This window comes from Phasianus colchicus, chromosome 32 (assembly GCF_987193195.1).
Source record: "Phasianus colchicus chromosome 32, bPhaCol1.hap1.1, whole genome shotgun sequence".
NCBI classification, from domain to species: domain Eukaryota; kingdom Metazoa; phylum Chordata; class Aves; order Galliformes; family Phasianidae; genus Phasianus; species Phasianus colchicus.
The window spans coordinates 693,213-708,030 of record NC_143467.1 but is presented as its reverse complement, the minus strand read 5'-3'; the positions used below and the strand labels follow the sequence as shown (position 1 = coordinate 708,030).

Here is a 14,818-nt window from a genome sequence, read left to right as displayed (position 1 = left end):
CACACCGTCCCATCTTGCACGCTTCAGCCATGTTGCCTTCCTCCTCCTCCCCCCACCAGTTCCCATTCCTGCTTCCCTTCCCGTGCCCCCCCGCTTCGTTGCTGTGGCCCCAATAGCCTGCCACCCCCCGCAGCCCTCCGGTTTGCACGAGGCTTTGCATCGCTTCCTTTGTGCACAACCTGCCATCGCTGTGCCCCTTGTTGCACCCCTCTTTTGCAGCACAGTTTAGCCATCCCCCCCTACTAAAAGTACAGATAGCTCAGAAATCCAGGTTGTTTTTAATAGGCGTTTTTAATTAAAACACAACCTTGCAGCCAGTGCTGTGAATCTTTATCACTGGACTGTGAGCTACTCCTGGCAGGGAATTCTCTCTCTGTACCACTGGTTCTGTAGCAGTCACTGTTACCTTTGCCTCAGTATCCCTCTGGGTTCTCTGTACGTGTCCCTTTCTGGAATCTTACTTCTCATTGGGAAACCCCTCACAACCTTTCCTCTTTGCTTTTGTGTATGGAACATCCGTATTTTACCCTCCTTTATATGAACTTTATTATAACCTTTGGGCTGCAATACCCCTGACAATGAAAACACAAATTGCATTTTAAAGTGACGCTGCTGTGTTTTGTACCAATTTCCAAATTTTTATTTTATTATCATTATGTTTTAATCAGGACACATTATACCTGGTGTGGAGCACTGTGGCTCCACAGCGGTACAGCACAGCATCTAAGGGACAGCTTTTATTTAGCTGGCAGGTGTAACTGCTTCCTGAGGAGCTGTAAAGCCATAAAAGGCATTCCAAAGCATCTCTTACTCTTACATCATTGACCTCATCTCACTGCCATGTTTAACTTCTAGAGCCAACAGGTCTGTCCAACAGCTCTGCTCAGAGGAGAACCAAAATTTGTTTCAGGCACGTGTCCTGAAATGCTGGAAAACCCCGATGGTTCCAGTGCAGGCAGTGCAGGCAAGGATAGAGTCAGATGGCTGCCTGCCTAACCAGGAAGGAACAGCACCACTGTGTGGCTAAACTGAGCCCATCGGGCAAATGTCTGTTAGTTGAGTCCTCGGAGTCCAAAGCGAGTGGAAATTCACTACAACACTCCAGGCACAATTAGGGTAACTTAGTTCCAGCAAGTTTTGTGTTTCCAATAATGGAAAAAAAAAACAACACCCAAACAATTATGATAGGTGCTGCAAAAGAAACTCCTCTTCAGATAGTCAACGACTGCGTGCAATTTCTCCTGTAAAACCGTGGCGCCTTCTTCCACTTCAGTGTCTCTGCTGTCTGACACAACGGGAGAGCTGCTGTGGCCTCGTGTCCGTGCCTGTGCCTCCTCCGGTGTGAGCAGCTTTGTGGAAGGAGAAGACAGGGACTTGGCCGTAATAAAGAACTGTGTCCTGTAAAGGAAAACCACAGATAAGAGGGAGGATCAGCAAGCAGCAGCACAGCCATGGCAGATGTGGGGGAGGTGCTGTATTTTTCCAAGTCTTGGCTACCCTAGCCACTGGAAGATGATGTCAAAATAACCATTCTGTTTTACAGATTCACCCTTTGGAACTCTCTAAAAAACCCAATTTAAACAGAAAGAAGACCAGAAAAGCTGTGCAGATGTATGTGTACGTGACAGGCCGTGCCAAGAGGCCCAGGGAAGACGTAGGTGCTTTCATTGCCTTGTGCTTACTGAGAACTTCTCATACGGTCAGCAGGGGGTTTGGGAGCTCCCTGAAGTACATTTTGCAGAGGGAGCTCACGCTGCAAATGTCAAAGACAGAGCTGTGCTGGGTTAGGTCAGGAATCTGCTCGGAGTCGAATCCAGGGCTGGAGAGAAGGACACAGCAATGGGCAGAGGGGGTGAAAAATAGGAAAACTACAAGTGAAAAGCAAATACAAAATACAGTCAAGAAAAGGAAGGGGTTCCTGACTTACAGGAAAAAACAAACACTTAGGCACCAACACCACATGAGCCGTGCCAGATGAGGTGTTTCCAAAAGGAGACCTTTTCTTTTTGCTAAGGCATTTCCAGTTACCCTGACAACTGGCCGCCTCGTCTACAATCGCACCCCCGGATCCCAAAGCAGCAAGGAGAATCAGGGGCTGCTCAGAAGGACTCTGCAAACAGGAGGGAACTGGAACGAGAGCTGACAGAGGTGACGCCGCAGTCCCACAGCCTTCCAATGCTCCATCCCGAAGGAGGACTTCCTGTACCAGCAAGTCTACTGAGCACCCTGTGTTCTATGGAACAGCGGCAAGCCGGGCACAGCACCGCTGAGTGCACACTGCCTGCACAGAGCTGCCCCACAGCGCAGGCCTCTGAACGCACAGCACATGGCACGTGCCCCATTCCAGCCCTGCTGACAGCTGTGCCAGTCGCAGCCCTCTTACTGCAGGTTGTGGATGCTGGACGCGACGCCGGACAGGCGGTACATCCCCTGCACCACGCCGTGCTGCTCAGTGCATCCAGCGCCGCTCTGCAGGACCTGGGGGACTACAGAACAAGTGCCAGCCTTTGGTTGAGCTCGTTATTCAAGTCCTGGTTCAGACTGTGCTCTTCTCACTTCCCATCCACCAAGCCCAGCCGGGCTACTGCTTGGTTCTTCCCTGGAGGAGAAAGCTGTCAGAGATGTCACTGCAGGAGCTGGTGAGAAAACTGGACGCAGATGTGTACTTGGCTTTAGAGAAGTGCCAGGACCCAGGAATCAGCCTGGAGAAAGTAATTCTGGGGAAGCCAGAGACACTGCAAGTCTCAACGCAGCTCCCACAAGAGCGGTGGTGTTAAATCGCACAGAATCATAGAATTGCTCAGGTTGGAAAAGACATTAAAGATCACCGAGTCCAACCGCAAGCTGACCATACTCCCCCCCTCTAACAACCCACCACTAAATCATGTCCCTGAGCACCACAGCCAGACGTCTTTTGGACGCATTCAGGGACGGTCAGGGACACATCCCCGCTTAGCCAGGGCTGCTGAAGGACGATGGAGAGCGGCTTTGCAGCCACATCTGCCAACGCCCTCAGCACCCCAGGGTGCAATCCATCCGGCCCCATGGACTTGTGGGTGTGCAGCTTTCGGAGCAGGTCCAAAGCCATCTCACCGTGGGTTATGCCTGTTCTGTTCCCCATCCCCATCTACCAGCACAAAGGGCTGTGTGCCCAGGGAACAACCCGCCTTACTAGGAAAGACTGAGGCAAAGAAGGCACTGAGTACCTCAGCCTGATCCTGATCCTTGCTCACTGCGTTCCCCCTGCGTCCAACAGGGGAGAAGGTTCTCCTTTCTTCCTTCCCTTCTGTCTTTTCCTTCTTTCTCTCTCTTTCTTTCTTCCTTTCTTTCTTCCTTTCTTTCTTCGACTCCCTTCCCTTCCCTTCCCTCCCCTCCCCTTCTCTTCTTTCCTCCCTTTCTTGTCTTTCTTTGCCCTTCTTGCTTCTCTTTTTACTTTCTTTCCTTCCTTTCCCTGCTCCCTTTCAGCCTAGCTCTCACCGTGTTGTCCAGATCCCGGTGCTCCTTTTCCCATATCTCCACGTTCTGCCCGGATCCCGGCGTTCCACTGCGTCTCCCTGCGGATCTCCCACCCCACAGCCCCACTCCCTCCGGGCCGCCATCCGCGGAGCTCCGCCCTCTCCCTTCCCCTCCCCCAGCTCCGCAGGAGATCCCTGAGGGCTCTCCGTTCCCCCCCACTCATCTCCGCCCCCCGCCGTCCCTCGAGCCCCACTCAGGCTTCACGCCGCGTTGCCGTGGCGACGGCGCGCCCTCCCTCGTTGCAGCGCGCGAAGCGACAGCGCATGCGCGGCGGCGTCGCCATAGCGACGGCGCCTCAGCGCGCCTGCGCCGCTCCGTTGCCGTGGCGCCGCGCCGTCCGCGCCGAGTGACGTCATCAGCGCCGCGACCCGAGCCGGAGGCGGCCGTGCGGAAGCGGGGCGGGGCACCGCGGGGCTCCGAGCGCCGCCTCGGCTTCGACGGGTGGGTGTTCGGGGGGGGCACCGGGGCCGGGGTGAAGGGGGTTGGGGGCCCCGTGGGGTCTCCGTGGTGCTCGGGGCTTCCGCTCGGCGGGGGCGGCTGCCCTGTGCCTCCCCGCCTCCCCCACCCCGCGTGTTTCACTGCCCTCCTCCCCTCCCCCTGCCGCTGGTCGCCCACAACCCCCCCGTCCCTCTGTGTGACCCCCGGGGTTGCGCCTCTCCCCCCCCCGTTTGCCCCCCTTCCAGTTCCCCATTCTGATCACTGTAGTCCTCTTCCACCACTCCGAGCCCCCCCCATTCTGACCCCCAGGGTCCACCTGTCTGCACTCCCCCCCCCCCATCCCTCCCTAGCCCCCCGTTCTGGTCCCTAGTGTCCCCCCAGCCCCTCACGAGTCTCCCCATTCTGTCCCCTAGAGTCCCCCCACTTTCCCAGTCCCCTCTATCTGACCCCCAGAATCCCCTCTCCTCCCCCCAGGTGCTCCCACTCCAATTCCCCCATTCTGATCCACAGAGTCTCCTACCACCCCCTATTCCCCTCTCTTTCACCGCCAGGGTCCCGTGTCCTCTGTTGTCGCCCCACCTCCTGACCCCTTTTTCTGACCCCTAGAGTCCCCTGTACCCCCCCGTGTACTCCTCCCTGACCCCTGGAGTCTGTTTCCCCCACTTTGACCTCCAGTCCCCCCCAGCCGGACTCCTTTTCTGCCCAATAGAAGCCCCCCACAACCCCTGTCTCTCTCTTCCCACCCCTCCCTCCAGCCTCAGATGCACTTTCTGCCTTGTAGAGGCTCTGTTCACCCCTTTCCCTTCCACAGCCCACTAAGTCCCCCTCCAACTCTTTTTCAACCCCATAAGGCAGCCCACTCCCCTCTTCTCCCCCCAAATAGTCCCCTGAGGTCTACCCCAGACTCCCCTTCCAACCCGTAGAAGCCCCCCACAACTCCCCAGATTTCCCCTGCCACCCCGTCTCCACTCCTAGACCCCCTTTCCTCCCAGTAGAGACCCCACTCACCTTTCTTTCCCCCTCACAATCCCCCATCCACTCCCAGACCCCCTTTTCTGCCCTACAAAAGCCCCCTTTTCCCCTTTCAACCCCTCAAGTTCCCCTCCATACTATTCCCCACCACAATGTACCTCTCCACCCCCAGGCCCCCTTTCCACTCACAGAAGCCTCTTTCTCCCCTTTCCCCCTCAAAATCCCCTCTCTCTACCCCCAGGCCCCCTTTCCACATCACAGGGCTTCTGGCTCACTACAATCCCCCAGTTTCCCTGTTCCACCCTTTCTCCAACTCCAGACCCTCTTTCCACCTGGTAGAAGCCTCACTCACACCTTTCCCCCCGTAGATTCCCTACACCCCCCCTGTCCACCCACAGACTTTCTTTCCACCCATAGAAGCCTCACTAACCCCTTTCACCCCCACACAACCTCCCCTATCCAGCCCTGGAGTCATGCAGAAGAATCTGGAGATGTCCTAGAGGGGTTTGGGGCATGCGGGGTGTCCCCAGGTGGGTCCAGGGAGTGCTTGGATTCATCCAGAAGGGTCTGGCCATGTCCCAGAGGGGTGTCGGGGTGACCAGAGTGTCCCTAGTGGTTCCTGATGTGCTCCAGAGTTCTCGAGTGGGGAATTTTAGGATAGCCTCACGTAGTGACACGTTCTCGGGCTACTTTGTCCCCATGAGATCGCCCCCAAAAATGTCTGTTTCCATTAAAATAAATTCTATGTTAATTTTGTTGTATTTTTTTCCCTACTTCCTTTCAGAAATGGATGTTTCTTGCCAATCCCCTGTGCTAGGCACCACGGAAACAACTCTCCCCAGGCCATCGGGTGACACCAGCACAACCACTGGCAGTGCCAGCAGTGGGACAACCGCCTGTCCCCAAAGTTCTCCCTGTCACTGTAACCGTGGAACCCGGGGCGTACCAACGTACCTCGAGAGCCCCATCAGCATCCTGCAGCTCCTGGAGCTGGGTGACACTGTCACCCTGGCTGTCCATGACTGTCCCCAGCTGTCTCCCCTGCCATGGTGGCACAACTGCAGCGCGGTGACATCCTCATTGAAGAGGTGACGAGGAGGGGTTCAGGGAGGGGGGCTGGGGGCATTCGGGGGACACGTGGGGTGTGACATGGGGTTGGTGGCGTCACCTTCACTGGATGGCACTGGGTGTCACTATCACTGTCTTCAGGTGACACCGTGACACAGGGTGACCTCGATGTGGAACAGCCGTGACGCTGTTCCATATCAAAATACAATAAAATACAACAAAATTGACATAGTATTTATTTTAATGGAAACAGACGTTTTTGGGGGCGATCTCATGGGAACAGAGCAGCCCGAGAACGTGTCACTATGTGAGGTTGTCCTGAAAATCCCCACTCGAGAACTCTGGAGCACACCAGGAACCACTAGGGACACTCTGGTCACCCTGACACCACTCTGGGCCATCTCCAGACCCTTCTGGATGAGTTCAGGACCCCCCTAGACACCCCGAGACCCCTCTGGGACATCCCCAGACCCTTCTGGATGACTCCAGGACCACTCAGCCCCACACAACGATTCTCTGGAACCTACCAGACTCTACTGGTGGGACATCTCCAGATCATCCCAGTGGCTCCTTGGAACTCCTGGCCCATCCTCGGTGCTTCCAGATCCTTCAAGGGATCCCCGGGACTATCCTGGAGACCCTCTGGACGCCCTCAAGACCCTACCTGGACATCTCCAGACCCTTCTGGATGAATCCAAGCACTCCCTGGACCCACCTGGGGGCCCGCCGCATGCTCCAGATCATTCTAGGACATCTCCAGATTCTTCTGCATGACTCCAGGGTTGGACAGGGGAGGTTGTGGGAGGGAGAAATGAGTTAGTGAGGCTTCTATGGGTGGAAAGAAAGTCTGGGGGTGGGTAGGGGGGTTGTGGGGAATCTACGGGGGGAAAGGTGTGAGTGGGGCTTCTATCAGGTGGAAAGAGGGTCTGGAGTTGGAGAAAGGGTGGAACAGGGAAACTGCGGGATTGTGGCATGCACCGTCTGCACGGGCTCTGCAGCATGCGTAGCGCAAGCAGGGGGAAGCGGCGCGGCGGTGGCAGCACTGCGGGGAAACCCGCTGTGCCGCAGCGCGAGCCTCCGGTCCTCTGCTGGGCACCGCCGGGCACAGCCCGGCTCCGTCCTCGCCGCACCTCCGTGCGGGGACCGATGGCCGCGCCCGGGATCCCCCCGAGCCTCTTCTGCAGGCCGAGCCGCCCCAGCTCTCCCGGAATCCCACCCAACATTTCCCACGCGGTGCTGAGGAGGGCAGGGGACGCGGGGGGAGGAACGGCGCCGGCGGTCGCAGTCCTACGACACGGCCGTTTGTGCTGCCCGTCCTTCCCCAGCGGTGGGCACGGGGACGGGGGGGTTAATTGGAGCTGCAGGAACGACCGCGGGCAGAAACGTAGCAAAACGAACGGTAAACATTGAATCGCTTAACACACAGAGCAACCAACAGAGAAATGACCGCATTCCCAACCGGCTCCCATCCGAACGATCGTTGCCCCCTCACAGCTTCCCTCCTCGGGGCCAACACGAAGCGGCTCCACGTCGGCTTCACGCAGCTCCGGGAGCTCCGCGCGGGGACAGACGGACAGACGGAAAGCGGCGCTTGGAGACGGCAGCTGCGGGGCAGCAGCTCAGCACGGCGCTGCCGACGATCGGAGCCGAGCGAGAAGCGAAGGCGCCCGCCGGACTCCGTGCCGGGCTCGAACGCGAGTCGATCCGTGGGATCGCTCCCTCTCTTTCGGGGCCGCCCGGCTCAGCCGGGAGCCGCTCCCGGGCACCGGGCGGGTCCCGCCGCTCGCGGTCAGCCGCCGCTTCTCGCAGCCCGGCAGCGCCTCGCCGCCACGACGGAGGGCGGCGCGGTTCCCCCTCCGAGAACAGCTGGGGACGGACGGGGGCGGTGGCGGTGCCCGCGGCCGCGGCCGCCATTGGCGGAGAGCCCGCGCTCGGCCCCGCCTCCTCCGCTCTGCCATTGGTCGGCGTGCCGAGCGGGGCGTGTGCTGCGCGCGGGGTCCTTTCCGTCCGCGGCCGCGCCGTCATTGCGTCATCACCGCGCGCCCCGGACGGCCCCGGCGCGGCTGCCCGCGGCGATGCCTGCGGTCGTCGTGTTGCAGGAACTCGGCGCAGCTTCTCTGGAAAAAGGATTTTTCCAGGTAAGCTCTCTGGGCGAACTGCTCCCTCCTGGTTCAGCCCACAGGGTTCCGCCCATGCAGTGGTTATTCCTGTGCCTGTTTTCCAAAGCCCCGGCGCCGTGAAGGCAGCACTGTTTCGCTGTTATCTTTGTTGGAACAGCTGTGGATCGTAGGAGGCAGTGCGATCCCACAGAGATGCGCCGAGCAGGAGGCAGGAGAAACCCGTTTGTGAATGGCCGTTTTGAGCCAAACACAGCACGTCGCGGTGCGCTGTGGAAGCACAGGATGGCTGATGATGGAAGGGACCTCTGGGTCCATCTGGTCCAGCCCTGCTCCAACAGGACCACCAGAGCTGGTGCCGGGACACATCCAGATGGGTTTGGAGATCTCCAGGAGGAGACACCGCAACCTCTCTGGTCCCTGTGGCAGTGCTGCGGCGCTTACAGTGCAGGAGTGCTCCTGATGTTTGGTGGCAACCTCTGGTTCTGGCACTGGGCTCCACTGGATGCAGCCTGGCCCCGTCCTCTCTGCCCCTCCCTGCAGGGCTTGATGGCCGTGGGTGGGATCCCCCTGAGCTGCCCTTCTCCAGGCTGAGCAGCCCCCTCTCTCTCAGCCTCTTGTCATGGCAGAGGTGTTCAGTCCCTTCACCACCTTGGTAGCCCTCCATTGGACTCTTTCCAGTACGTCCAGCTGTCTCTTGTACTGGGAGCCCAGACCTGGACGCTGTTCTCCAGGTGCAGCCTCACCAGTGCCGAGCAGAGCAAAAGTAATGGTGCAGAATAATGGTCCTTACCTGCTACAAGTCAGGACTGGGGCTATGATGGGAGCACACTGCTTTATGATTGACATGGAGAACTGCTAGGAAGAGGGCCTGGTGGGACTGAACACAGATGTCCCGAAATGCAGCTGCTCTGGTGGTGTGGGTCGTGGCACTTTGTGTGCATAGCTGTAGTCCTGGGGCTGTTGAGAGCTGGCTGTGTAGGGGACTGGAGGTGGCCCAAGAGCAGAGGGCACTTGTGATTCTTGTGCAAGCAGCCTGACTAGCTTCCATTTGTTTCTTGCAGGCACGGATGAAGATGTTCCTTCTGTCCTCGAAGGCCGTACCTTCTGCCAACTCCTTTCTCCTCTCTTGGCCTTCTAGGATTTGATTGATGACTTGAAGTCGGAGCTGAGTGGGAGTTTTGAGAGGGTGATCATTGGGGTGATGACTCCCACCACCACGTATGATGTGCACGAACTAAGGAGGGCTGTGAAGGTTTGGAAGTCTTCCTTTCGTGTTGCTTAAGTTCTGGCCAAGGACTTACTGCTTTGTTATGTATGTCTTCTTATTTTATATGAACTCTTAAAGAAACCTGGTTGCACGTCACGAGCAGTTGTTGGTACCTTAAATCTTGCCTTGGCGATTCCCTAGGGAGCAGGAACAGATGAAGGTTGCCTGATTGAAATTGTGGCTTCTCACACCAAGGAAGAGATTCGTCGCATTGATGAGAACTACAAGCTTTGTAAGTAGAGCAAAAGGCCAGGCCTTGTCCTGCTGTCTGACAGTCAGTCTGTGTGTGTGCAGGCAGACGTGAAGAGGAAGGAGTCTGGGGAGCTTTTAGGTGTGATGCACTGGCCAGCCTCGGTGTTGCTGTTTGTCCAGAGAGAAGCTAGACTAGCATTTCACCAGCATCTGAGCTGGTGTAAATAAAATGGGGAGGAGCATTCTGTCTGTCAGCAGGACGTGTGGCTCTCTTGCCAGTTTCTTACTGTCTGCGCTTCTTAATTGGAGGCTGTAGCACTACTGATGACGGCTGCAGTGCTGCAGTGATGCTGAGAGCCCTGGGCCCAGTTCTGTACTTAGCAGGTTATGGCTGGCAAATGCTGTGGGCAGCACCCAGGTGGTGGCCCTGTTCCTAGTAGATGCTGTGTGTGTGTTCTTGCTAGAATGTGGCTGCTCCCTTGAGGATAACATTGTATCTGACACATTGTCCATGTTTCGAAGGGTCCTCGTGTCCCTCGCAGCAGTGAGCCACGCTGAGGGGAGAAGGGGGTGAATCTTCAGAGCTGTGGGCACAGCTCTGCACTCAGTGGTGAGGATCTCCAGGCTGGCTTTTTCACATGGGACCCTGTGTGTCCCATGGCCTGCTCCTCACATGCAGATTCTGCAGGGAGGAGACTCTGACTCTGGGTGTGCATGAGTGGTGTGGGCCCTTCTTTAAACATCCCAGTAAAGTGGGTTGCTGCTTGTTTCAGAAGGAAGCCCGAAGCACACCTGAGCTGTGTTTCGCTGTGTTTGTAAGCTGGTATTCCCTTTGACAGACTCCATTATCCATCTCCAGCAGCTGGTCCTGAATGGGGAGTTCTCAGGAGTTGTTTCCAGTAGATGCTCTGGTGAACTGAGTCTTCTATCCTTGTGTCTTTGCAGGGAAGCTGAGTTGAGGGAATGTATGTGGATGATGGCCTTGCTCAGCAGGATGCTCAGGTGTGTAGTAACATGCTTACTTCCAACCTGTTTGTGTCTGCGTGATGCGTGGTGAAGAGAAGACAACGTGTGAAATGGGAATAATGGTTCTAGTCTTGTTTCCAAGTCTCTAATGAGAGGTCTCTAGCCAGGCTGGTTACTTGGCAGGGGCAATGACTTTTGGTTGTGGGTTGCTGTGCCTGGTTGGTGCTTGTTGGAAAATACCCATGATCTAGACAAGTACGGGCCAGCAGTGCTCTAGCTCCGAGGAATTAAAGATCTCCTGTACGCCCAGTCTTCTCCACGAGCCTTACTTTGCCATCCATGATGTCTGTAAGTGCCTGTACGAAGCGGGGGAGAAGAAGTGGGGAACAGATGAGGTGCAGTTAGGTCCATCCTCTGTACACGGAACAGGGATCACCTACTGAGAGGTAGGACCCCTCTGCCGTGTCCTGGGTTTTTCTTTCCTTCCTCGTTTGTGCGTGGTGCTTTTGTAGGAGCTCCGTAGGTGTTCAGTAGATGGGAACTCCTCTGAGGCAGCAGGTGTCCTGGAGAGAGCCCCATTGCACCCATTCCATTCGGGCTGTTTTATTCCCTCCTGAGACTGAAAGGGACTTCAGAAACCTAAGTACACCTGGCTGCAGCTCCAGCATGGAAAGCAGAGATCACCAAGTGATCTCCACGTCCTTGCAAAGCTCCAGCTTGTCATAATTTTCCAGGACGGTATCTCTGATAAAGCAGATTTTATTTACAATGGCAGTGTTGGGCCTCCTGCAAGCAGGAGCGCGCAGAAAACAGTGTTCCACCTTTTATCCCCTACTGCCCAACGCTGATCTCCTTCTGCCCTGGTTCCTCATTGGCTGAGTACTGCAGGTTCACACTGTTTCGTGATGCTTCACTAATCACACATATGCCAAGTGAACACAAATCTTTGCCATCCAAACACAGATACCTTAATTGGTTAATTGCCTTCTAACCATTGCTTTCTGAACAAACATCTGGTCAGGTCAAGAGGCAGATGTGTCACCTCTCAGAAACGACTTGATTTCAGTGGCCTTAAACGGTCCCTGTGTGATGGTTATCTTCTTACTGACTCGCTGTCAAACACAGCCAGTGGATCTCTGTACGTGCAGTTTGGAGCTCCTAGCTAAAACAGACTGCACAAATGCAGATTACGGATATTCTTATCTCAGCACTCTTCTGAGATGGAGCATTCCAATTACAAGACCTTCAGTCTACTGTTTAATCTGACCAGCAGGAAGACTTCACTACAGTTAGCTTCCTTGATTCCTGTGCAATTTTATTTGAGAATTGGAGCTCGACCTAATTTAAACCATTTTTTGCAAAGTCTGTAAGGAAAGTTGCATTTTTGCTTATATCTAGCCGCTTTGATCCACGGTGAATGAAGTCATAAAACAGAGTATAAAGGGAGTTTCTAAACTGCCTGTTGTTGAGTGCCTTGAAGGCAACAGGAGAGCCCAGAATGTGACCTGTGAGAGTAGATGTGCCTCTGCTTCTTACTGAGTTTTGTATTGCACTTTTCTGGGTGTGCATTTCTTCTGACTCAGAAATACGAGTTACAATGAAGGTGAGGTACTTCCCAGTACATTAGAGATCTTCAACAAAAATGCATTTGGAAAACACATCATAAGCCTAAACACTGCAGAAGGACACTGACTAGGAGTCTATTTAAGAGCAATAGATTCTATCTTTGCACACAGCTGGAAAATGCTCTTTCTGCATTTCATTGATCACCATGTCAGCACCTCTAGGGATCAGCCCATCGGTTCACTGGAATAGCAGTACACTGCCAAAGTGCTGCTGTAATCCTGGAAACCACGGAATGCTCATGGATTTTGTCAGCCAATTTGCAGCCTGGTTTCAACACTGCTGAATAGGCATTTGTTCTCCAGCAAAACATCTCAGAATCTGCAGAACGTTGCTAGTAACAGCAGTGGAACAGGGAGGAATGGTGAGAACAGATTTCTGCTTAGAATGCTTTCCAGTTTAATACTTAATGCATCTTATTGTCACTTTCATAGGATTATCATGAACTCTAGATATGCAGTTGAAAAAGCTAAATGAGACAGCAGAACTGAATCACAAGCACAGGAAACAGATTCTGCGTTCATTTTCTTGCATGTCTGTCCTGCTGGCATGTTTGTTGTACTTTCTACCATTTCAGAACCACAAGAGCTCAAACAGCCTGAAAAACAAGAGTGCAAACCCTTGTCTTTGGAAGGCCCACCCAGTTACCCAACCCCCAAGCAAAGAAAAAGAAGAACCAAGGCCTCACTCACCACACACACTCAAGTCAGTCAGCCCTGAATTAAAAGCTACCTTTTTCATGCACCTCCACATGTGTGTGGGAGAAAAGCACTCTGGGCATTCAGCAGATTGCTTCCTTCCTTTTGATCACTCGGGCTGTCTGGTGAGAAGCCTGATAATCGTTTACACCAAGAATTGGAGGAAATTCACAGTCCATGCACACAGTCCTCTTCTGTTGCTGTGTCATCCACAAACTGCAGTAAGGTTCCACCCTGGGATGGAGGCACCCAAGTCTCAGGCTCACGAGTTGACCAGTTCTCACAGATCACTGGGCTGTTCTCACAGCCCTGGCTAACACTGTCCAGGGTAACTGGCTCTTTTCTCCCCGTATTGGGGTTCTCCTCTTCCAAGGCAAATGGTTTTAGGTTGCATTTGGTCAAAGCAGGCAAAAATAAAATAATAAAAAGGCATCCTTCAAATCCAGAAGGGAAACTCCACCTCCTCATTCATAAGTTGGTTAATGAAGTGTATGGATTTGCTACCGCTGGGTGCATACATTCAGCAGTCCTATCACTTGCCCTCAAGTCTTGTACCAAACTGCAGCTCTTGCCGTCCAGTTTTTCATCAGAAGATTGGGGTGCTGTGTTTGGACTCACATTCACTTAGCAATCGAAACTCCAAAAGTTATTTATGATTTCTGTCCTTCTACAGTCTCGTATCCTCAGAGGGCACTGCTTTACGCTGACTGGGCTGGCTCCTGCTTTTAACTTTACTTCCTTTGGGGCTGCATTTTGGCTCTGCCAGGCATCCCTGATAGCCACACTCCTAAGTAATTTAGGATTTAAGATCTCGGTAAGTTCTGGGGGTACAACCTTGTTTTTCCCAGTTTGTGTTAAAGCCAGAGGAGGAGGAGATGGCGGGGAGGGAATGGGGGGCAATGGGCGATGGGGAGATGGAAGGGTTGGAGTGGGGCATGTAGGGGTTGGAGGTGGGAGGATGGGGGGGAGGAGAGTGGGATGGAGAAGAGGGGTGAAAGGATGGACGGAGAAGAGGATGGACGGAGAACGTGGAAGGAGGGGTGGACAGAAGTGAAGGGATGGATAAGGGGAGGGATGGAGAGCAAGGAAGGAGGGAGGGACACGCACCAGGCCACGTGCTTGGCTCACGTGCTTGGACAGAGAAGGACCACGGCATCCCTGCTGCAAAGGGCACTTTTCCTCTCTCCTGCTTTGGTTCTCACCTGGCTCTGAAGGGTTTTTTCCACTCCATACCCACTCATCCGAAGTGGAAAACCTGCTTGCAAAACAAGTCTTGGCACCAACAAGATGAACTGCCAAGCTCAGCTCTCACTACAGAACCAGTTACTTGTGACTACAGCTACAACTATCAGCCCCCATCAAACTGGCTGAACTCCTTCTTCCATCCCAGGATCACTCATCAGTCAGGGGCCTCAGGTAACTGCTACACAGTAAGCTTTCATATTTGCCTGCCCTGAATTTGTTGCAATCCACTGTTTTTAATTGTTATTATTCAGCTCATTTCTTTCTTCACTTAACTCATTTTCATTATTATGTATTTATTTATTTTTAACAACCCTTCCCACCCAATACCCATCCAAGCCCCAGCTTACCTTTCCTGCTCTTCACTGACTTCTTGACTCTCTTGGCTTTTGCTGCTACTCGCCATGAAATGCCTCCACTGCTGCTTCTGGTCAGCTTAAGGCCTCTTTGGTTAGAGACTGAATCCAACGTGCTGGCTCTGTTTTACTTATGCACAGCAGGTTCTGAAGGGCAACCAGAAACGTGAACAGAGGTTATGTTGGAAGCAAAAAAGCAGCAACAGAGCTTCCAGCGCACAGGCAAACCAAATGCACGCTTGGATTCCCTTTTTGCACAAATAGAAGCTAAGAAAATAAACTGAAATTATTCCCAGTATTTATTTCCTTCTCAATGAAAATTTGAGCTAGGTAACTTGACAGATTCCTTTACCTGTGTCT

General features: G+C 54.1%; 2 protein-coding genes across 16 annotated transcripts in view; one reads left to right on the top strand and one right to left on the bottom strand.

Moving 5' to 3' along the window:
- Nucleotides 1-12,284, top strand: part of LOC149913972 (annexin A4-like) — a 71,891-nt gene extending 59,607 nt beyond the window's left edge. The window contains exons 3-5 of one of the 3 annotated variants that reach the window (XM_090128012.1): nucleotides 9,253-9,366; nucleotides 9,523-9,613; nucleotides 10,519-12,284. In XM_090128012.1, coding sequence (XP_089984138.1) covers nucleotides 9,253-9,366; nucleotides 9,523-9,613; nucleotides 10,519-10,532 — 219 coding nt within the window. In that variant the 3' untranslated portion in view covers nucleotides 10,533-12,284. Of the gene's footprint in view, nucleotides 1-9,252; nucleotides 9,367-9,459; nucleotides 9,614-10,518 lie in introns of those variants that run through there. The other 2 variants (XM_090128014.1, XM_090128018.1) reach the window with 2 other exon arrangements.
- On the bottom strand, nucleotides 1,216-7,091 carry LOC149913973 (rho GTPase-activating protein 33-like). Of its 13 annotated transcripts, none has more exons than XM_090128033.1 (4): nucleotides 6,710-7,091; nucleotides 2,384-2,599; nucleotides 1,699-1,819; nucleotides 1,216-1,398 (listed from the first exon to the last, which is right to left on the bottom strand). In XM_090128033.1, the coding sequence occupies exons 2-4, from the start codon at nucleotides 2,425-2,427 to the stop codon at nucleotides 1,270-1,272; spliced, it is 294 nt and encodes a 97-aa protein (XP_089984159.1). In that variant the 5' UTR covers nucleotides 2,428-2,599; nucleotides 6,710-7,091; the 3' UTR covers nucleotides 1,216-1,269. The 13 variants fall into 13 exon arrangements, 6 of the variants coding, with proteins under 6 accessions (XP_089984159.1, XP_089984155.1, XP_089984157.1 ...); XM_090128029.1 differs by lacking the exon at nucleotides 6,710-7,091 and adding an exon at nucleotides 3,478-3,963 and having other exon boundaries at nucleotides 2,384-2,486; XM_090128031.1 differs by lacking the exon at nucleotides 6,710-7,091 and adding an exon at nucleotides 3,478-3,959.
- Nucleotides 12,285-14,818: the final 2,534 nt, after the last annotated feature.